The sequence below is a fragment of the Chrysemys picta genome, chromosome 12 (genome assembly GCF_011386835.1).
Source record: "Chrysemys picta bellii isolate R12L10 chromosome 12, ASM1138683v2, whole genome shotgun sequence".
Lineage (NCBI taxonomy): Eukaryota > Metazoa > Chordata > Testudines > Emydidae > Chrysemys > Chrysemys picta.
In genome coordinates, this window is record NC_088802.1 from 14,344,803 (window position 1) to 14,367,405 (window position 22,603).

The window sequence follows — 22,603 nt, forward strand, 5'->3', positions numbered from 1 at the left end:
CTGCCACCTGATGGGCCCAGAGTACTTCTACCCCTGCCTGCCCTGCCAGCTCAGGACTCCAGCACCCTGTCTTGCTGAGCCAGACACTCCCGTCTGCTCCAACAGAGACCCGGGGTCTGAATTACTTGCTCCAAGGCTGCAGGTTTACCTGAAAGCAGCTAACAGAAGTGTTCCTGTCTTTAACACTCAGATGCCCAACTCCCAATGGGGTCTAAACCCAAATAAATCTGTTTTACCCTGTATAAAGCTTATACAGGGTAAACTCATAAATTGTTCGCGCTCTATAACACTGATAGAGAGATATGCACATTTCTTTACTCCTCCAGGTATTAATACATACTCTGGGTTAATTAATAAGTAAAAAGTGATTTTATTAAATACAGACAGTAGGATTTAAGTGATTCCAAGTAGTAACAGACAGAACAAAGTAAGTCACAAAGCAAAATAAAATAAAATGCGTAAATCTATGTCTAATCAAACTGAATGCAGATAATCTCACCCTCAGAGATGCTTCAGTAAGTTTTTTCCTCAGGCCTTGTCTACACTACGAGAGTAGTTCGATTTTACTTGCATCGAATTTTTGGAATCGATATTGCAAAGTCGAACGTGTGTGTCCACACTAAGGACAGCAATTCGACTTTGTGCGTCCACACTAACGGTGAAAGCGTCGACATTCGAAGCGGTGCGCTGTGGTCAGCTATCCCACAGTTCCCGCAGTCCCCTCTGCCCATTGGAATTCTGGGTGTAGCCGGCAATGCCTTCTGGGTAACAAAATGTGTCGAGGGTGCTTTTGGGTAACTGTCGTCATCCGTCCATCACTCCCGCCCTCCCTCCCTGAAAGCGCCGGCGGGAAATCAGTTCGCGCACTTTTCTAGTCAGTGACAGCGCGGACGCCACAGCACTGCAAGCATGGAGCACGCTGCGACCATCGCTGCAGTTGTGGCCGCTCTCAACGCCTCGCAGCTTATCATACAGGTTTCCCTGAGGCAGATGCAGAAAAGTCAGGCGAGGAGGCTACGGCACCGCGGTGATGGCCTGAAGTCTGAGAGTAGCACAGACCTCTCAGAAAGCACGGGACCCAGCGCCGAGGACATCACGGTGGCAATGGGTCATGTTGATGCCGTGGAACGGCGATTCTGGGCACGGGAAACAAGCACTGAGTGGTGGGACCGCATAGTGCTGCAGGTCTGGGATGAATCCCAGTGGCTGTGAAACTTTCGCATGCGGAAGGGAACTTTCCTGGAACTTTGTGAGTTGCTGTCCCCTGCCCTGAAGCGCAATGACACCCGGTTGCGAGCTGCACTGAGTGTCCAGAAGCGAGTGGCCATAGCCCTCTAGAAGCTTGCAATGCCAGACAGCTACCGGTCAGTCGCAAACCACTTTGGCGTGGGCAAATCTACCGTGGGGGTTGTTGTGATGCAAGTAGCCAAGGCAATCGTTGATGTACTGCTGCCAAAGGTAGTGACCCTGGGAAACGTGGAGGCGATCATAGATGGCTTCGCAGCGATGGGATTCCCAAACTGCGGTGGGGCCATAGATGGAACTCACGTCCCTATCCTGGCACCGGACCACCAGGCCACCCAGTACATTAACCGAAAGGGCTACTTTTCCATGGTGCTGCAAGCACTGGTGGACCACAGGGGACGTTTTACCTACATCTATGTGGGATGGCCGGGCAAGGTTCATGACGCTCGTGTTTTCAGGAACTCTGGTCTGTTTAGACGGATGCAACAAGGTATTTACTTCCCGGACCACAAAATAACTGTTGGGGATGTGGAGATGCCTATAGTCATCCTCGGGGACCCAGCATACCCGCTAATGCCCTGGCTCATGAAGCCCTATACTGGCGCCCTGGACACTGAAAAAGAACTCTTCAACTACCGGCTGAGCAAGTGCAGAATGGTGGTGGAGTGTGCTTTTGGCTGTCTCAAGGGGAGATGGAGAAGCTTACTGACTCGCTGTGATCTCAGCGAAACCAATATCCCCATTGTTATAGCAGCTTGCTGTGTGCTCCACAATCTCTGTGAGAGCAAGGGGGAGACCTTTATGGCAGGGTGGGAGGTTGAGGAAAATAGCCTGGCTGCTGATTACGCACAGCCAGACAGCCGGGCGATTAGAAGAGACCAGCGGGAAGCGCTGTGCATCCGGGAGGCTTTGACAGCAAAGTTCCTAAGTGAGCAGGGTAACCTGTGACTTTCAAGTTTTTGTACAGAGAAGCTGAACCTGCCCCCGTTTCTTTACCCAGTTAATGTTGACTATCCTATCCAGTTACATACCCCCTTCATTCCCCTTCCAACACACGTGTCCAAATAAAAATAGTTCTACTTTGTTAATGCACACCGTTTTCTTTACTACTGTTTTCGCGGGAATTTTTTAAAACTGGGACGCAGACTGTGGTGCGGAGTGGGTGTAGTGTAGTGACGCGAATGAATCTTCTAAACACAAGGATTGACAGGCTCCGCTGCGGTGGGATGGTTGTTTCAACGGAGCCTGTCACCCCTCCTGATTGGGACTGTGTGTATGGGGGGGCTATGTGACTTTGTGGCAGGGGGAGGACGGTTACAGATCCCCTGCTGCGTGGCTCTGTGATCCTGCATAAGGACCACCGCTTAAGATCTGTAACTGCCCTCCCCCGCCACAAAGTCACAGAGCAACCCACCCCCCACCACATAACATGAAAACAACCTCCCAGACTAACCAGGGAAACTAGTCACTGCATCACTGCACTGTGTATGTTCCCTGCTGCTGTGCCTGCCCCCGACTATGTACCCTGCCAAAGGTGACTGTCCTGTCCAATTACCAACCCCCTTTCCCCTCCTCCTCCAAAAGAACATGATGGAAACAGTAGTTAACAGAAACGTATTTTTTATTATCAACTACACATGTAACTGGGAGGTGAAACTTGGACTGGGGCTTGTGTCAGGCGGGAAGGAAAGAACTTTTCAAATTTTGGGGAATGAGAGCCTTCTGCTACTCGAGCTCTCTGCAGGGGTGGAGTGAGAGTTAGCACGGACTCTACCGCCTCTCCTTCTTTGCACTTTGGGTGAGGTGGGTATGGGACTTGGTGGCGGGGGAGGGCGGTTAGAGATGGACTGCAGCGGGGCTCTGTCCTCCTCCTGCCTCCGTTCCTGCAGAACATCCACAAGGCGCCGGAGCGTGTCTGTTTGCTCCCTCAGTAGTCCAAGCAGCGTTTGAGTCGTCTGCTGGTCTTCCTGCCGCCACCTCTCCTCCCGATCCATGTTTGCTTGGTGCATTTGGGTCAAGTTCTCCCGCCACTGGGTCTGCTGTGCTGCCTGGGCTTGGGAACAGGCCATAAGCTCCGAGAACATGTCCTCCCGTGTCCTCTTCTTCCTATGCCTAATCCTCGCTAGCCTCTGGGAGTGTGATGCCAGGCTAGGTTGTGAGACAGTCACAGATGGGGCTGTGGAAATGGGAAAAAGGGAGTGAATTCCTCAGAAAGATAAATGTAGTAGTGAACAAAGAACATAGTCTTTCTCTGTGAACAAGACCATGCACAGCACCTATCACATGCGCACTCAGCAGAAGGTCGAATTCTCGGCCTTCGCATTCAGTGCCTGAGGTCTTGCACAGCACATTTGAGAAGCGGGGCAGCACAACGGAATTTCTGTTGCAGGCAGACATGGTAAGCCGTAGACTTGTGGCAGTGTAAAACTTTTATATTACCACTGGCCTCGACTGACATTTAAAGCAATGTCAGTCCCTGCTGCCAGCAATCCGGCAAGCAGGAACTCTGCCTCTGTCCCACCCCCTCGCGGCTGTCCCCGGGAACGATCCCTTTCGGCTGCCCCTCTCCCGCCTCCACCGCGTGGCTGCAAACCAGCGGTTACAGTTCTGTAAAGGAACGGTCAAGCAGTCCCAACACTAACATTCCCCTACCTAATTCAAAGCAGGTCACCATGGGCGACATCACCCTGATGAGGATCTCTGAGAGCGAGAGAGAGAGAATGCTCCGGGAAAGCCTCCAAAGACCAGGGCCGTATGCCGCCCTGCTGTGCAGAGCAATGATTCCCGAGTACTTGATAGTCTCGTGGCGCGGCAACGTGTCGTACTTCGGAGGACCCAATAAGGCCGCTCTCCCCAGGAACCTCATGCAATGGCTTTCCAATTACCTCCAGGAGAGCTTCATTGAGATGTCCCAGGAGGATTACTGCTCTATCCCCGCACATATAGACCGCATTTTAATGTAGCTGCAGTAGCAGGGACTAAACAGTAGAGCGGCTTGGGCAGGACAATCACGGAAAACCGGACATTGCTAGATTTTTTTTCAAAACTTGCACTGCCCATGACTGAACCGTTAAGCGCCTAGGGCAAAGTAATCATGAACAACCCATTCTTTTAATTGTTAATATTCCTGTTCTGTTAAAAATAAATGTTTAGATGTTTACAACACTTACTGGCTGATCCTTCCCCAGATTCTGTGTCCGGAGTAACGGCTGGGGATGCTTGGTAGGGGATCTCTGTAAGGGTGATGAAGAGATCCTGGCTGTCGGGGAAATCAGCGTTGTGAGCGCTGCCGACTGCCTCGCCCTCCTCATCTCCTTCCTCATCTTCCCCGTCCCCTAACATGTCCGAAGAACCGGCCGTGGACAGTATCCCATCATCAGAGTCCACGGTCAGTGGTGGGGTAGTGGTGGCAGCCGCACCGAGGATGGAATGCAGTGCCTCGTAGAAACGGGATGTCTGGGGATGGGATCCGGAGCGTCCGTTTGCCTCTTTGGTCTTCTGGTAGCCTTGTCTCAGCTCCTTGATTTTCACGCGGCACTGCGTTACATCCCGGCTGTATCCTCTCTCTGACATGTCTTTAGAGATCTTCTCGTAGATCTTTGCATTCCTTCTTTGTCGCCCATGGTGACCTGCTTTGAATTGCAGCTCGGAAAGCACGGACTCATCGCCCCACACAGCGATGAGATCCAAGACTTCCCGATCAGTCCATGCTGGGGCCCTCTTTCTATTCACAGACTGCACGGCCATCACTGCTGGAGAGCTCTGCATCGTTGCCAGTGCTGCTGTGATCGCCACGATGTCCAGACAGGAAATGAGATTCAAACTGGCCAGACAGGAAAAGGAATTCAAATTCAAATTTTCCCGGGGCTTTTCCTGTGTGGCTGGTCAGAGCATCCGAGGTCGTACTGCTGTCCAGAGCGTCAACAGAGTGGTGCACTGTGGGATAGCTCCCGGAGCTATTAGCGTCGATTTCCATCCACACCTAGCCTAGTCGGGGAGGAGTACAGAAGTCGAATTAAAGAGACCTCTATGTCGAACTAAACAGCATCACAGTGTGGACGGGTGCAGGGTTAATTCGATGTAATGGCGCTAACTTCGACATAAACGCCTAGTGTAGACCAGGCCTCAGACTGGACACCTTCCATGCCTGGGCACAATTCTTTCCCCTGGTACAGCTCTTGTTCCAGCTCAGGTGGTAGCTAGGGGAACCTTCATGATGACTGCCTCCCTTTGTTCTGTTCCACCCCTTTATATATTTGCATAAGGCGGGACTCCTTTGTCCCTCTCTGGGTTCCCACCCCACACTTCTCAATGGAAAGACACCAGGTTAAAGATGGATTCCAGTTCAGGTGACATGATCACATGTCTCTGCAAGACTTCATTACCCACTTGCCAGCACACACATAACCAGGAAGACTTATAGGTAAAACAGCCATCTGCAGTCAATTGTTCTGGTTAATGGGAGTCATCAAGATTCCAATCCACCATTAATGGCCCACACTTTGCATAATTACAATAGGCCCTCAGGGTTATATTTCATATTTCTAGTTTCAGATACAAGAGTGGTACATTTATACAAATAGGATGATCACACTCCGTAGATTATAAGCTTTGTAATGATACCTTACAAGAGACCTTTTGCATGAAGCATATTCCAGTTACATTATAGTCACTCATTAGCATATTTTTATAAAACCATATAGACTGCAACGTCACACCCTCCTTCTGGACTTACTACCAGAGACTTGGACACAGACCATGGCGGAGGCAGTATACCTAAAAATCGGTTTTGGGCTCCCCTATGGGGCAGATACTCCTGTGTCCCCCAAAAGGGAAAGATCCTGATCCAGAAAGAGATCCTGGCCAGAAAAACCACCCCCCTTTCACTCAGATTGGGTTTGCTTCCAGCTAGAGTCCTTGGGGTTTGTTCCAACCGCAGCAGTCACCAGGACCCCAACTTCCAGCTCCAGGATACATGTCTCTGTGCACCTCTTCCACTCCATTACAGCCAGGTCATGCTTTTGGGTCTTAATTGCTTTGTCTTTTAAGTCCAGGGTTCGCTGGTGGGCAGCCTTTTCTTTTTCCAGGGCAGCCTTTCCCTGGGCAAATTGCACGTCAATTTCCATTTGTCTTCCCTTGAGATTGTCACTTCAGAAAAGGCACCCCTCCGCTCCTGTCTTGCTAAGTTAGACACTCCAGTCAGCTTCAGCACAGACACAGAGGTTCACTGAAACTGAGATGCACTCAGTTCAGGGGCTTCTTAGTTAACAGAGACTTTCCCAGTGCCCAGTGTTCGGCCTTTCTGGACAATTTGCAACTTGTATAGTTCTAGCTTCTTCTAATCTTCAATCTTATTTATTTTGCTTCCTTTTCTGTCCCTACTTCCCTTACCCAAAATAAGCAAACAGAAAATAACAAACCAGTAACCACTTTGTCTGTTCTTCAGCCACCACACTTAAAACTCACTTAGAATTACTACCAGTACCTCAAAACAATCAGCTGTGCACAGATCGTGCCGACTACCCCACTGTGATGGGTTGGATCACAGACCCCCTTGGGAACTGCCAACTGATGTGCGAAGCCTACTTCTATCCCTGCCTTCCCTGCCAAGTCAGGACTTCAGACCCTGGGTCTGTGTTGGAGCAGACGGGAGTGTCTGGCTCAGCAAGACAGGGTGCTGGAGTCCTAAGCTGGCAGGGAAGGCAGGGTTAGAAGTAGTAGTCTTGGCACATCAGGTGGCAGCTCCCAAGGGGATTTCTGTGATCCAACCTGTCACAATCCCCTCCTGCACCTGGAATGGACAGGTGGCCTGAGAGCTCTCTCTTTATCCCACACCATGTACCCTGCAGGCCCCTAGTACAAGCTCCCCTCACTCCTGCTGCCCTCAGCCACTGGGCCCCAGCCCATAGCTTGTGGGGAGGAGCTTGGTCTCTGTACACCATTGAGTCCCTGGTCACTCTGCTGGGACTGACAAAAAGGGAGAAAATCGGTGCAGAACTTGCTGGGTGTGGTGGCGTGAAAGGGGAGTCACCTGCCCCACTAGGGCTAAGGCTGAGATTCCAGCATATTCCACGCTGGCCACTGAGCCACCATCAGATGGACTTTCAGCCTCTGTGCATATGGTCGGGGGGAGGAATTGGATTATTGCCCTCAGGGAGCTGCTGAGGGATGGAGAAGATTTACATGCTCACAGACAAAATTAACGGTTATAAAGCTTTAACTTTTTGAATCTCAGTGTCCAGTGTCATTAAATAGTTATTGGCTGACCAAAATATTGTCTGATCCCTCCTGATTTCCCACAGCTGTGAAAATTTCAATTGGTAACAATTGGAATGAAATGCTGAAACCCAGATTTTTGTGCAACTGTGAAAGTTTAAATCAATAAATATAAAAATGGCTTAAAATAAACAATATCTGTCAAAATTATATATCATAAAAAACGAATTCTGCCAAGTCTGACTATCGCTCCTTAGACACACAGGCCCTGCTCCTCCAGGTTCATCCTCACAGGGGGATGCTGATGTCCATGTGAAGCCCCAGTTACCCTCGACACCAGCACAGGGGCTGATTGCAGGACCAGAGCCCGAGTGGTACATTTTTCACCAAAGCCTCCAGGGATGTAAAGTTACGGGTGGGCCCCTTCCAATTCAGCAAACAGCACGAGTCAGTTCCGGGAAGGGAAATATCCCCTTGCTGCTGAAGGCGGGGCATAGTGTGAACTCAGGAAATTGAAACTTACGCTGTTACACTGCCCAGAGGAGCCATGGCTGCGGAGACCCCTTTGGAAAGTCTCCAGGAGGAAGCTTCATGTTCCGTCTGTCTGGAGTATTTCACAGAACCTGTCACTCTGGAGTGTGGGCACAATTTCTGCCGAGCCTGCATTGGCCAGTGCTGGGTGGGATCCACTACAGCCACCTCCTGCCCTCAGTGCAGAGAAACTGTGCAACAGAGAAACCTCAGGCCCAACAGGCAGCTGGCAAATGTTGTAGAAATAGCCAAACGGCTGAGTTTACAGGCAACAAAGGGAACAGGAGGGGATGGGGTGTGTGGGGAACACCAGGAGGCTCTGAAACTGTTCTGTGAAGAGGATCAAACCCCCATCTGTGTGATCTGCAGAGAGTCCCGGGCTCACCGTGCTCACACTGTGGTTCTCATACAGGAAGCTGCCCAGGAGTACAAGGTACTGAGTTGCTGTCCAGTCTAATGGGTAATAACTTTGGATTTTAATTACAGGTTACTGGCATCACAAGTTGCCCGAGACAGGTGTAACTGTGTCATTCAGCTCTGTGTAGCCTTCATTGCATGAAAGATGCTGTACAAATTAATGATACTCCAGCCTGGCAAGAATGACAAGAGATGAAGATTTTAAAATTGTCTGATGTGGGAAAGTTTTCTCTGAGCAGTTGAATCCTTTTCAAACTCAGCTCCCACCAGTGAAATAAGGGAACTCTCTGCAGACTGGAAGTTATTAAATGACTAGTGAGGTTTTATTGACAAGAGCTGCAGGCCAGTCTATGTGAGAGTGCTGCCTTCAGACTGGAGAAGGGGGAGTTACAAGCTGTGGCTATTATTGCTGATTGCATCACAGTTTATTATTGTTATTTGCATCCCAGCAGCCCCTACAGACCCCAGATGAGATCTGACCTCAATTGTAGGGGGCCCTGCACAAAACCCAGTGAGGGACAATGTTGTACTTAAAGTACTGCACAGGATCTTTTCAGGGGGAATAAGGCAAAACGCCACATTTATTAGTAATACATGTATTCGTTAACACTGTATCATATGCATATAATATATTACACTTACACTCACACACACACACAAACACACTCCGTCTTGTTGTTACCAATTAGTTGCTCCCCTTAACTTCACTGGCCAGGTGAGTTAGATGGGGGAGGGGGTGGAGCCGGGCTTCTGCCGATCCGGATCGATGCTCCCATGTTGACAAGACGAGACCCGGGGTCCTCTGCAAGACACCTCACTTTTATAGCAGCTTTCCTCTTATGCAAATCTATACCAGATTTAAACTCTGTGTCTGTGTCCATTGGTCCTTTGTGCTGCTTTCTTTTGAGTGTTGTCCCAATGCTGCAAAGAGGGTGTTTCCAAAAGAAGGTGCTTGCTTCTAACCCCCGAGGCCGTGGGTATGTCTGCTTGTCTTTAATGAGCCCACTTGACACGTTTTATTGTCCTTGGGTCTGGCTCCCAGCCCCTCTCCAACAGTTGAGGCTGTCTGGAGGTGCTGCCTTCCATGCCTTGTTCATTCACACCTCATTCATTCAACAGGGCAATTGATTAAGAGTGGGGGGAGAGCTCTTGTTCTACTGCTAGCAAAAAGAAATTTTTCTTCTATCTTATTCTATCCTTAGGGGCTATAATATTATACCAAGGGCAATGCAAAGTTTCTAAATGAGGCTTTGATACAAAGTTCCATGAAAACAGAGGTCACACGTGGGTAGACCCACCACAAGGTTATATGAAGAGGCACAATGTAAAGTCATATGAAAATGATCAGAGATTGATCTACATTGTTCCCCTTTTGACCTCTCAAGAACAATTCTTGAGTGGTCACCATATAAATATTTTGTATTTGTTGCAAACAAACCAAACAATTATAACCAGGTGAATATAACTAAAACCATTACAATTGACTAAACACCAGATATAACAAACACAAATGCAAACAATTATAATTATAATAATTGGAAATACAACAAAACCATTACCATTACAATAAATGGGTACATTGACAAACAAAATGAGGCCCAAGTTTGATGCTGCAATAGCCATCAAACAATAAAAGTTACTGAGGTTAGGACATTCTTAAGCACACACAACAAATAAGATTTTGTAGGAGTACCACAGTTGTTATGCAAGGTTAAGCTGATTTGGACTTAAACTAACATTCAGTTGCTAAAATGTTGTAGAATTCCCTATTTTTAACAGTTGTTCTTAGAGGTTTCTGGGGACCTGAAAGATGGGGCCATACAATTATGGGCCAAGGTCTTACAGGTTATGGGGGCCCAAGAACTACCCTTTAGGGCTTGGGGAAATAGAACCAGAGTGCATAGAGGAAAGTGTGGAATTAACAATACAAGCAAATGTAACTAACAATACAAATGTATTAATGACAAAAATTAACAACAAAATGACTGTTAGAGAACCTAACAAAAAATAAACCTGATGCACTGGGGACCAAAGTTTTTTGGACACAAGTGGTGATTGATAAATTGGATGGACATGGGGGAAGTAGAGAGAGGAAAAGACATTTGCCCTGTCTAGTGTAGTATCCCCTCTTTTTCTAGACCAAATGCTAGCACAGGACACCACTAGAGACAGACACAGAACATGCAACACAGAACACTGAACACAGACTTTGTCATGACACAATAACCATGGTATTTTATAACTCTTCAGCTGGTACCAGCTCTCCTGATGTTCTGGTTCAGAGCCTGAAAGATAGAAGCTTGGAAACAAATTAGCACAGTGCTTCCACCATGGCAGAACCTGCTTAGTCTCTGCCACAGTGTGTTTGGTACTCGGGGCTGCACAAATGCTAATTAAATGGTGCATTTTTTTGTGAGTGTAAATCCTCCCTTTCTCTCAGTAAAAGGGCGTTAACACTCCATCTAGAAAAAAAAAATTTTGTTTTAAAATTTTGAGCCATTTTGCCATGGCCTGGAGATCTGAGGCAGAAGCAGGCCTTGTTGTTAACTGTTTCAATGGCATTTTGGCCCTGGGAGGAGGAATTTACCCAAATATCCCAAATATCCCCCTTCCCAATCTCCAGAGGGGTCCCAAAGGTCTGCCCCCTTCTGGGGTCTCAAATGTTTCTTCTCCTGATGTTACTGCTGCTGTAAGATTTGAGACTGCTGTTTTAACTCTCTGTACCCAACCTGTTTTCCAGTTTCTTTATCTGTTGCTTGCCTGGGCCCGATTCTGCTTTTTCCAATAAACAGTTTCTTTCCATGGGCACAAGCCTTGTTTTACTACCAATTTAGCAAGGAGGGTGGGCTTTTTAACTAGCCCCCACCCTTCCTGGTTCTGTTTCTTAAACATTTTTTGCAAAATTGTGAAATTACCACAATATTACTTACAAAAAACAAAACAAAAAAAACAAACAAACATAAACCACACTACACTGCCCAAACTCCTATATCCTTCAGAGTTTGGCTTAACAGAACAAGATCTGCATCTTATGTTTTTAACCCACTCTGGGCCAGAGGGAGAGACGCTAAGCTTCCCTCTGTATTACTCGGTCTGCTACCACCGAGGGTTCATACACCAATTATACAAATCCTTCCCCGGATTAGATCCTTCCCCGGATCAGAGTGAGAAACACTAAGTTCTCCTCTTTAGCTCAGTCTTGCTACGGCTGAGGGTGTATGTACCTCTATAACACAATTCAAACCTAAACTCCTATATCCTTCAGAGTTTGGTTAATTAACTGAAAGTTTACGCTCTTTTTCCTCTAGTGCCAGGCTTGCTAAAGCTGGCGGTGTGCACACCAGTTTTATAATAACTGTGGGTTCTATGCTTGCTCCCCCTTTCGCATTCTCCACCAAAATGTTGTACTTAAAGTACTGCACAGGATCTTTTCGGGGGAATAAGGCAAAACGCCACATTTATTAGTAATACATGTATTCATTAACACTGTATCATATGCATATAATATATTACACTTACACTCACACACACACACAAACACACTCCGTCTTGTTGTTACCAATTAGTTGCTCCCCTTAACTTCACTGGCCAGGTGAGTTAAATGGAAGAGGGGGTGGAGCCGGGCTTCTGCCGATCCGGATCGATGCTCCCATGTTGACAAGACGAGACCCGGGGTCCTTTGCAAGACACCTCACTTTTATAGCAGCTTTCCTCTTATGCAAATCTATACCAGATTTAAACTCTGTGTCTGTGTCCATTGGTCCTTTGTGCTGCTTTCTTTTGAGTGTTGTCCCAATGCTGCAAAGAGGGTGTTTCCAAAAGAAGGTGCTTGCTTCTAACCCCCGAGGCCGTGGGTATGTCTGCTTGTCTTTAATGAGCCCACTTGACACGTTTTATTGTCCTTGGGTCTGGCTCCCAGCCCCTCTCCAACAGTTGAGGCTGTCTGGAGGTGCTGCCTTCCATGCCTTGCTCATTCACACCTCATTCATTCAACAGGGCAATTGATTAAGAGTGGGGGGGGAGAGCTCTTGTTCTACTGCTAGCAAAAAGAAATTTTTCTTCTATCTTATTCTATCCTTAGGGGCTATAATATTATACCAAGGGCAATGCAAAGTTTCTAAATGAGGCTTTGATACAAAGTTCCATGAAAACAGAGGTCACACGTGGGTAGACCCACCACAAGGTTATATGAAGAGGCACAATGTAAAGTCATATGAAAATTATCAGAGATTGATCTACAACAATCCCTGCCCTGAGCCATTCACAGTCTAACTGGACAAGAGGGACAAAAGGTGGAAGGGGAAACTGAAGCACAGAGAGGGGAAGTGACTTGTCCAAGGTCACTCAGTAGGTCAGTGGCAGAGGTGGGTATAAACCCCCACTTTTCCAAGGTCAAGCCAGTGCCCTAACCACTAGGCTACACTGCCTCCATCAGCAGCACTGAGCAGTGATGAAGTGCGGACAGTAGGAGGGAAAGACTCCTTGATAAAGGCCCTAGGTCCAGCAGGGAGACAAGGTTTCCCACTGAGATTCTGAACTCCTGTGTTGCTCCATGAAGGGTTAAACTCAGATGCTGCTGGCCTGCACTAGAGGAGATCATGGGGCTAAACGCCGTGTGAACCCCAAGCACCTTGTGTCCACACACAAAAGTGCTCCAGACAGCGCAGGTCCATGCCAAGTACCACTGGGATTACACTGGATTGTAGCAAAACTAACCCCAGGCTGGAGCTGACCCGGTGCCAGTCTGACCTGTTCTAGTGTGTACGTGGGCAAAGAGCAGCCTAAGTGGTTCCGTTAGTCCCACCAGACAGCCTTTTGAAATCTCCCAGAATGCACTGCTTCTGGGATTCTTACCAGGGAATGGGACAGTGGGGACCTACCCAGAGTGCATTGCCACTGAAAAGGTTTAGGACAGTACTGAGGCAAACCCCAACCATTCTTTATACAAATCTGCCTGTCTAATTATGGAGGCCACTGAGGCATCCCCAGAATATAGGACATCCCCACGCCTGCCTGCATGGGCCCTCCCACACCTGAATCAGTTAGCCTGTGTGGGCCCACCACCACCTTTGTCAGCACGCCCCCACCTGCATCATTCTGCATGGAAGTGCTATCCCCACCCTTGCCTCCACCCTCACTGGTATCCTCCTGCATCTTTGGTCTCCTCTTCTCTCTTTTTCATTGGACAAACACATGTCCAGTGCTGGGTCCCGACCAGACAGGGATAGTTCTCCACAAAACTGGGACTGCGCAGCTTCAAACCAGACGAATGGCCTCCATACTTCTCATGGGGTTTGCCCTGGTGCTTAAACCAGCTCTGTCCAACCACTGCAATCCCCAGGGATTCAGGGCTGAAATCCAGCCCATATTTGAACCCTGGTGGTTTCTGGGACTTGTATCACTTTGTTCATTAAACCTTCTCAAAAACAAGTTTATTGATTCACCCCCAAGTGACTTCAGTGTCCTGTTATGCACTGAACCACTAATCAATTCACAAATACCAATAAAGTTTGGTTATAATTGAGATCTCTGTGTAATTACTAAAAAGACTGAACCTGAATTGGTAACAAGTCTGAATATGACACACTCCCAATCTACATTAATAAGGTTTCATCTCCTTGGTGGCCCTGATGTCACAAAGTGATTAGGACCAACAGTAATCTTGAGTTTGGGTAGGAAAACATCCAACTCCAAACCCCTCTCAACCCTCAAAGTGAAACTTCCCAAATCCTTTTGGTTTCTTCAGGAAAATATTCAGGCCCATTTGAAGACTCTGCGGGAAGAGAGAGAAAAGCTGTGGGGATTTCATGTGACTGGAGAGGGGAAACGCCAGGAGTATCTGGTAGGTGCCTGTTGTTATTAACCAGCAGAGAGTGGCAGTCAGAGGTCTGTTTGGAGGCAGATTCCTGTGTGGCCTTGGTGAACATCGGCTTGTGTGTTTCTCCATGATCATAGATTGCTGGGGTTAGATTCATGCGTAGACAAGCCCTAAGCTTCCATTTCAGCTGATGAGTTAATATCTAGCTCTTGTGGCTTTCCCAGAAATCCCCCCAAGTGAACTGAATGTCACCCATGACATGCTGTCCACTTGTCTAGTCATTTTGTGCATTAACATGTTTGTTTCTTTTTTCTCCCCTGGTGTCTGTCAGTGTAGTGCTGAGTCCTGCCTCCTGCTGCTCTGGGTCTGAATTCCCAGAGGCCATGAATAACTCAATATGCTGACCATGACAGACATGGAAACCTCCCTTTCAGAGATATAGGGGCTGAAGGGGAAGTTGTGAGAGAATTCTCTCCCTAGGGTAAAGTCAAATGTCAGAAATCAGGATTTTCAATGAAGTTCTCCCTCCTGCTCACTCAGCTCTCCATGAAAGGACCCCAGATGCCATTCCTGTCCCTGACCAGCCCTTTCCCTATTTTCATACAGAAACAAATACAAACCGAGAGGCAGAAGATTGTGTCTGAATTTCAGCAACTGCGGCAGTTCCTGGAGGAACAAGAGCGACTCCTGCTGGCCCAGCTGGAAAAGCTGGACGAGGAGATTGTGAGGATCCAGAATGAAAATGTCAGTAAACTCTCCGAGCAGATTTCCCGTCTCAATGAGCTGATCAGTGAGCTGGAGGGGAAGTGTCAGAAGCCAGCAAGTGAATTCCTGCAGGTGAGACTGAGGGAGAAACAGAGGTGCCGACTCCATGGGTGCTTAAATGCTAGAGCACCCACGGAAAAAAATTAGCAGATGCTTAGCACCCATCGGCAGCCAGCCCCCTCCACCCCCGCCTCCCCTCAGTGCCTCCTGCCCGCTGGCAGCCCTGCTGATCAACTCCTCCCCCTCCTTCCCAGCACTTCCCACCTGCTTCAATCAGCTGTTCCCGATGTGCAGGAGGCACTGGGAGGGAGGGGGAGGAGTGGGGAGGGGGTGCGCATGAGGGAGGGGGCAGAAAGAGGTGGGGTGGGGGCAGAGTGGGGGTGGGAAGAGCTGGGCAAGAGTGTGGCATGGGGGAAGGGGTGGAGTGAGGCTTGGGGTTGTGCACCCCCAGGGACAATTGGAAGCCAGCACCTGTGGTCAGAAATATACCAGCTCCCCACACAGGGAAGGGAGGGCTCCTGAATCATAAGCACTGGGGGCCAGCGGTCAGAGATCTCAGTGTAACTCGGCATGTGCATTGCTGACATGTGAATGGCTATTATCTTTGCAGCGTTACAGACACATAGATATTAAAGGTGGAAAAGCATCATTAATTCAGGGAATCCATGGCCCTGGGGCCAGGGTAGGGCCTCTTTTCCCCATATTTGCAAAATGCCTACCATGGGATCTCCTCTGTGCGTCAGATGGGACTAAGGCTAGGTCTACACTACCCGCCTGAATCGGCGGGTAGAAATCGACCTCTGGGGATCGATTTATCGCATCCCAACGGGACGCGACAATCGATCCCCAAATCGATGCTCTTACTCCACCAGTGAAGGTGGGAGTAAGGGCCGTCGACTGGAAGCCACAGAGGTCGATTTTGCCGCCGTCCCTACAGCGGGGTAAGTCGGCTGTGATACGTCGAATATTTGCGTATCTTAAATCGACCCCCCCCCCCGTAGTGAAGACCTGCCCTAAGATTCTCTCTCTCTCTCTCTCTCTCTCTCTCCCCTCTAGGATGTCAGAAGCACGTTGAGCAGGTACGTGGCTCTCTCACTCCACCTCACACTTCACAATGCTTGGAAAGAGCTTGATGGTGATGTTAGCACCACGTCTCCCCAGGGCTCTATAGCAAAATGTGTGGGGAAGGTCACATTCTGGATACAAATCTCTCTGATCAGCTTTATCCTGACGTTCTCACCTTTGCACAGAAGACTCTGAAATTATCCATTCAGTGGGAAGGACGGACCTAAAGTATTTCCCAGGGATGTCACATCCCTGGGGGACTGGCTGCCCCAGGATAGTGAGGATGGAATATGGGCCTGTCACTGCTGGGGCACTGGTTACCATTCAGCCCAGGGCAGCAATGGTCAAGAGTCTTTCCCACCTGAGGACTGTTTGGAGACCTGTGTGGAATGAGCTGGGGAGGGGGGAGTTGGTGTCTCAGTCTAGTTCCTAGTGGTCAGATTTCTACAGCACTTCACCTGGGAACCTCCTGTCCCTCAGACCATGGAGGCCAAGGAGTGAATTGGCCACAGAGACTCAATTCCCCTTTTGTCCCCAGAGCTGATATCTCCAGGCCACATTTGAAGAATATTAATGGGACCTTTGCGGGGAAGGTTGCATGGCCATGGGCTGTGTCTCACCTGCTTTGAGGCTGGGAGAAGTAGAGGAATTCTAACTCCAGGCCCATTAGAGCAGTGACTCATTAGTAAGCACTTATAATGAGTCACTAAATGAAATATAATCACGTGAAATTGTTTCTCTTCAGGTGGGAGAAGGGGAAGTTCCAGCCGCCAGAGGAGATTTCTCCTGAACTGGAAGAGCGAGTCAGTGGTTTCTCCCAGAAAACTATTGCGCTATTAGAGGCTCTGAGGAAGTTCAAAGGTACCTAGACGGGATCTAGGAGGGGAAATTGGGATCAGTGTCTGAGACTGTGGGAAGAGAATGGCGCTAGTCAGTTGGTGTAGATTAGACTTCTAGTTCATTGTTGGATGAGAATGCCACATACTTAGAGTCCAAGACACTCAGACTGATTAATTCAACCCCTTATTTGTTCCAAAAGCATGCCTTGCTATTACAATTACTATGAAAGTAAGAAATGACAGACATACTGAAAGAAATACTGTTCATCTACCTTCTCCAGGGGAATAGGCAGGTCATGATGCATTTTTCCTATGCTCCGACTATCCCTTACAATGTACGACATATTATACACATCCAGATTATATATTTATTAGTTCTTTTCCAATCACCTTTGTCTGTTATGCATTGTAAATATCTTGTATAACTCATACATTACACATGCATGAATGTTCTAATTGGCAGGACTTTTGCTGGCCAAGCTATTTTCAAGTTATTCTCTTTTCTGATTTGTTCATTACCAGTCATTACACACTGATGTGCACGGGTCACTTTGACCCTTTTCTCCACATGGGATTTTTTGGACTTTGGTAACTACTCCTTGACAGCACATTTTGGGTGCCTGGTGTCTTTAAGCACATTGTGTGGTCAAAACATCTCTTTATCCCACATAGCAACTTATGAACACATCACTTAATAGCAAGGTCACTTAAGGCAACATTTCCCTTATGTCAAATACGATGATTTCTAAAAATCTTATTTCATCATATAAAAGAAAAGGTTCTACCAATCACAAAGGATCGGACACATTACCTCCCAGGTTAGCGAATGTTTCAGATCTTACCCAAATACACGTTACAGCCATTTCTTATTAACTAAACTAAACTTTATTACAAAACAAAAGAGAGAGAGTATTGTTAGAAGATCAATATACATACAGACATGAGCTTGATTCATTGAGGTCCAGATTCATAGCAGAGATGGTGAACTTTCTAGTTGTAAAGAGTTCTTTCAGAAATAGTTCATAGTCCACTGTCCAATATCACCTCAGAGCGTACCAGCATAACTGGGACCTCAGTCTTGCGACTCAAACTTCCCCTGATGAAGCCTAAGCAGCTCTGAGATGACAGAATCAGGACCCAAGGATCTTTTATACAATTTCATGTCTTTTGACAAGTTGGGAGTTCAAAAGGATGTTGGTTCCATTGCTGGGAGATGCCTGAATGAGAGAGGAAAGAAGTTTCAGACCTTTTTTACATTAAGTACCTGAGTGTGTCTCTGTCTGTTTCTGTGTCATGATGAAAACACAGATCTAGGAGTTAAGAGTGGTGATGCTGTTATAAATATGAAAGCCAGAAAACTCACTTCTCTTATCCTTTCCCCCTCCAGACACTCTGCCATCTGCACTGGAAAGAAAAAGAGGGCAACCACTAGGCACGCACAGACAGGGTGAGATTGCAGCCGCTTCCTGGCATTGGCCCCAGCGTGGCTCCTCCCCTGCTCCACTTCCTCCAGGACCCTACCCCCTGGCCAGGCCAGAAGCCAGAGCCGGGGTCTCACCCAGGGAACCCGAGCGGCACTGGCGAGTCCTGCACCCTCCACCTGCCCTGGGGTGGTGCACGACAGGGAGCAGGGACATGGGCAGGGGGCTGCTCACAGGCCCCCCAGAAACCCACCCAGGGCAGGTGGAGGGTCAGGAGATCTCCCCAGCAGCCAAGGCTCCCAGCCTGGCCAGGGGTCAGGGGCTCAGCGGGAAGAGGAGGAGGGGGCAGGGCCATGGAGTGGGCGGGGCCACCAGTGGTGGGACCTCGTGCCCCACCCCCAACTTCTACCAAGGGTCCGGAACTCCTGGGGAGATTCCAAGCTGACATCACACAAACAATCCTGACACCAACCTTAGTGCTGAGTTCATGCCCACGCTGATGAACAGAAACACTCACTGAGCAGCACCAGAACAGAGCTCTCTGCCCTGAGGGCTGACACATCCCTCTGCTTCACCCTGGTGCAGGGGGTCTCCCCATCGCTCTTCTCCAACATCCTGCCTTTCCTTTGGGCACGGCTGGGTTCTCCCATTAGAGCTGCTCACTGCTTCATGGACTGGGGAGATGTTCTCCCTCTGATGCTGCCAGCTCCTCCCTTCTCTCTGCGCTGGGGATGGGGCTACGCCACCTAATGCCACCTCCTACTGTCTGGTTTTAAACAGCTCTTCCCTAATGCTGCATCTTCCTCTCTGTTCCCCAGCCTGGGACTGGAGGCTGCCTTTAAGGGACAGAGTTTCCCTCGGGGGTATAGAGCTGGTAACTGACTCCTCTGTCTGTTCCCTCCTCAATAAAAGCTTCTGACACCTTCCTGGTTGTGTCTCTGCTGCTGGGAATGGAGCAGCCCCAGCAGAGGGAGCAGGGAGCTGAAGCTTCTGGAAGCAAATGAGAAACACACTGAGGAACTGCAGTGACATCTCTGCTCAGTCTCAGGTGCCCAGGACAGAGGCAGCTCCCTGGGATCCAGGACTGTCACAGCCAGGACAGGGCTGCTGGGAAGTGAGAGAAATGGTTCCAGCCTCCCCCAGGGCAGAGCTCTGCCACTAACGCTCTGATTCTCTCTCTCCCCAGCGAATGTGACTCTGGATCCAGACACAGTTTATTCCCAACTCGTCCTGTCTGAGGATCGGAAAAGTGTGAGATGGGGAGACACATGGCAGCAACTGCCCAACAACCCGGAGAGATTTGACACTGTGTTCTGTGTGCTGGGCTGTGAGGGATTCACCTCAGGGAGACATTGCTGGGAGGTGGAGGTTGGGGATAGGCGATTCTGGGCTGTGGGGGTGGCCAGAGAATCTGTGAGGAGGAAGGGACGGATCAGCCATAACCCTGAAGGGGGGATCTGGGCTGTGGAGTGCTGGTGGGGGGGTCGGTTCCAGGCTCTCACCTCCCCTGTGACCCCCCTGCCCCTGAGCCGGGTCCCCAGCAGGATCCGGGTTTGTCTGGACTGTGACCGGGGGCAGGTGACATTTATCGATGATAGTGATGAGGCCCCGATCTTCACTTTCCTGCCAGGCTCCATCCCTGGGGAGAGAATCCGACCCTGGTTCTGGGTGTGACTGGGATCCCACCTCAGACTGTGTCCCTGAGATGGGGGAGCGGGGGAATATCTCACTAGGAGCCCTGAAATCAGCCTATCTAGCCTCGCACACCTTTGTCTCTATGGCTGCTTCCTGTGGACTTTGTATCATCCCGTCTCTCTGACCCTGGAGGTTGCTTCCAGTCTCAACTCTGTGCAGCCTCTGGACTGTCAAACCGTAGAGAGCATTGAGTGAGTCAGATAGAGAAGCCGATCTCATCACTGCCCCAGGCATGGTGCAGCCTGTTTGCCACTGTCCTCTATGATACAGGAAGACTCTGGGGATCCTGGGTCAGACAGTGTCACTGAGACATGGGGGGGAACAGCCCACTGGGAATGGAAAAATGGGTTTCTCTAGCCAAATAATCCCAGCCCCTATGGCCTGGAGGACTCCTGTCTACCCAAACCTCTGGCCTCTTAGCTCTATGACCCCTGGAAGCTCCTTCCCCCTCCCTCTCAGCAGCACCAGGATGGGAGGGGGAGGGTGAAGATCTTCTGGAGGTGCCGGAGGGGAAAGGGGGCCCTGAGGGGCAGGGCTGGCTCTAGGCAACAGCGCTCCAAGCATGTGCTTGGGGCAGCACTTTCCAAGGGGCGGCACTCCAGGCCCCCACCCCCCTTTTTTTTCTTGGGGCACAAAAAGCCGGGAGCCGGCCCTGAACCAAGCTGTTCCCTGTCAGCTGAGGCTTTCAGGCTGAGTTGGAACTGACACTGCAGTTCTGGCTGCAGTCGCTAGATGGCGCTCATGGCAGCCAGAGTCGCACAGGCTGGACGGCAGTTCAGCCCGGGCTGCGGCGGCGAGAGGGGCTCAGCTCCGGGGGATGATGCTCCGGCTCTCCAGCGGCCGGGCAGCCTGAACTGCAGCCCAGCCTGGGTGTGAGGAGCCGGGGAGGGAGGGAAGTGGAGCCTGGGAGGCAGGGAGGGGGGAGGGGTCCTGCTGCTCTGAGTCTCCCCAGGACAGCGCGGCCGTTCCCCGCCCAAAGGGGCTGGGCAGGCGCCGCCTGGGTTGGGCAGGGGGCGCGGATCCCGGCTCGCGCACTGACAGGGCGAGTGGCTGGGCAGCCCGAGCTGCCAGGGAGCTGCCGCCGCCCCCACCTGCCCCCAGACCCAGCCCACCGTGCACCTCCCCCGCCTCAGCCCCGCGCTGCCTGCCCTGGGCGGGGAGAGACAGAGCCCGGCTCCGAGCGGGGCAGCGGGGGATACTGCCCTGCCGGGGGACCCCCGCAGCTCAGGCACCTGGGGGTCAGTGTCTGTCCTCTCGGCTCTGCCTGGACGGGGCTGGGGAAGAAGCTGTCAGCGCCTGCCCCTCTCAGCCCTTGTACCCCCCATCCCGCTCGCAGCCCCTCCACTTGTACCTCCCCCATTGCTCCTTCACTGCACCCCTTCCCCTTGTACTCTCCCTTCACCCACACGTCTCCCCTTGTACCCTCCCCCAGCCCTCTCCTCCCACACCTCCCCCCTCTCCTGCACCTCTTCTCCCGCAACCCTCCTGATACCCCCTCTCCTCCTCCACAAGCACCCCCACACCCGCTCCTCTGCCTGAACCCTCTTTACTAGATCCCCATCCCTTTCTGGGTACAAGGTTTGAGGGTTAGTCCCTATGCCTTCCATGTGCATTTGGAGCATTAAAGATGGGGTTGCGGGGGTGAGATTTATACTAAAGTGAAATAAAAATAGGAGAAACAGTTTGATTCCCACTGCAAGTGTAAATGGGGATTGCTGTGGTGAACAAGAAGGTCATGTTTGGCGGGGGAGCTCAGGGCTGGGGCAGCAGGGGGTGCGGGTGGGGGGGAAGAGAGAGCCCAGGGCTGGGCCGTGCGGGTGGCGGAGGGAGGGCACTGGTGTGGGGGGGGGAAGAGCCCAGGACCGGGGTGGGGGGCAGCCAAATTTTTTTTTTTGCTTGGGGCGGCAAAAAACCTAGAGCCGGCCCTGCTCATGAAGCCCTATACAGGCGCCCTGGACAGTGAAAAAGAACTCTTCAACTACCGGCTGAGCAAGTGCAGAATGGTGGTGGAGTGTGTGAAACCGCATCCTCAGCCCGCTCCATTTGGGCCTGGTCGGGGCCTCTCCCAGCTCGGCGCCTGCGCCGGGAGCGGGTTTTGTTTGCCAAAAGGCTGGGCACGTCCACCTTCTGGCCTGGATGGGAGCTGTTTCCCCACCAGCGGGGACGGAGGGGTTGCTCTGCCCCTTGGGAAGATGGCAGCTGCTTCCCTCAGGCTCTGGGGCCATGTGCACAGCCTTCTTCCTGAACATCCTCAGGAGCCTGGCCATCCTGGAACCGAGCGGGAGCAGGTGTGAGTCTGGGGTCAAGACAGCCTTTCACTCATGGGCCTTTTCGGTCCCTCCTCATCCCTGCTCCAACCAGAGCAGCCCCTTCTCCCCCCACAGGAGTGCAGGGAGTGCAAGCTACACACACTGGCAGGAGTTCATTGCATGATCTGCTCCCAACGTTCCCCCTCATAATCCCTGCTGCTGCTGCAATATCCAGGAAGTCTCAACCTTTTAGAGCAATGGGGTCAGTCCCAAAGACCATCGGTTACTCTGGACAAGCAGCCCCCTCCTGTCGTCCCAGGCCACACTCCCCTGCCCAGGCTA

At 50.4% G+C, this 22,603-nt stretch overlaps 1 protein-coding gene across 1 annotated transcript; it reads left to right on the forward strand.

Annotated features, from left to right (window-relative positions):
• The first annotated feature begins 7,980 nt into the window (after window positions 1-7,980).
• On the forward strand, window positions 7,981-21,756 carry LOC101931572 (zinc finger protein RFP-like). The gene is made up of 7 exons (XM_065565038.1): window positions 7,981-8,425; window positions 14,156-14,251; window positions 14,834-15,064; window positions 16,049-16,071; window positions 16,803-16,918; window positions 18,284-18,343; window positions 19,504-21,756. The coding sequence occupies exons 1-7, from the start codon at window positions 8,009-8,011 to the stop codon at window positions 19,989-19,991; spliced, it is 1,431 nt and encodes a 476-aa protein (XP_065421110.1). The 5' UTR covers window positions 7,981-8,008; the 3' UTR covers window positions 19,992-21,756.
• The last annotated feature ends 847 nt before the right edge of the window (window positions 21,757-22,603 follow it).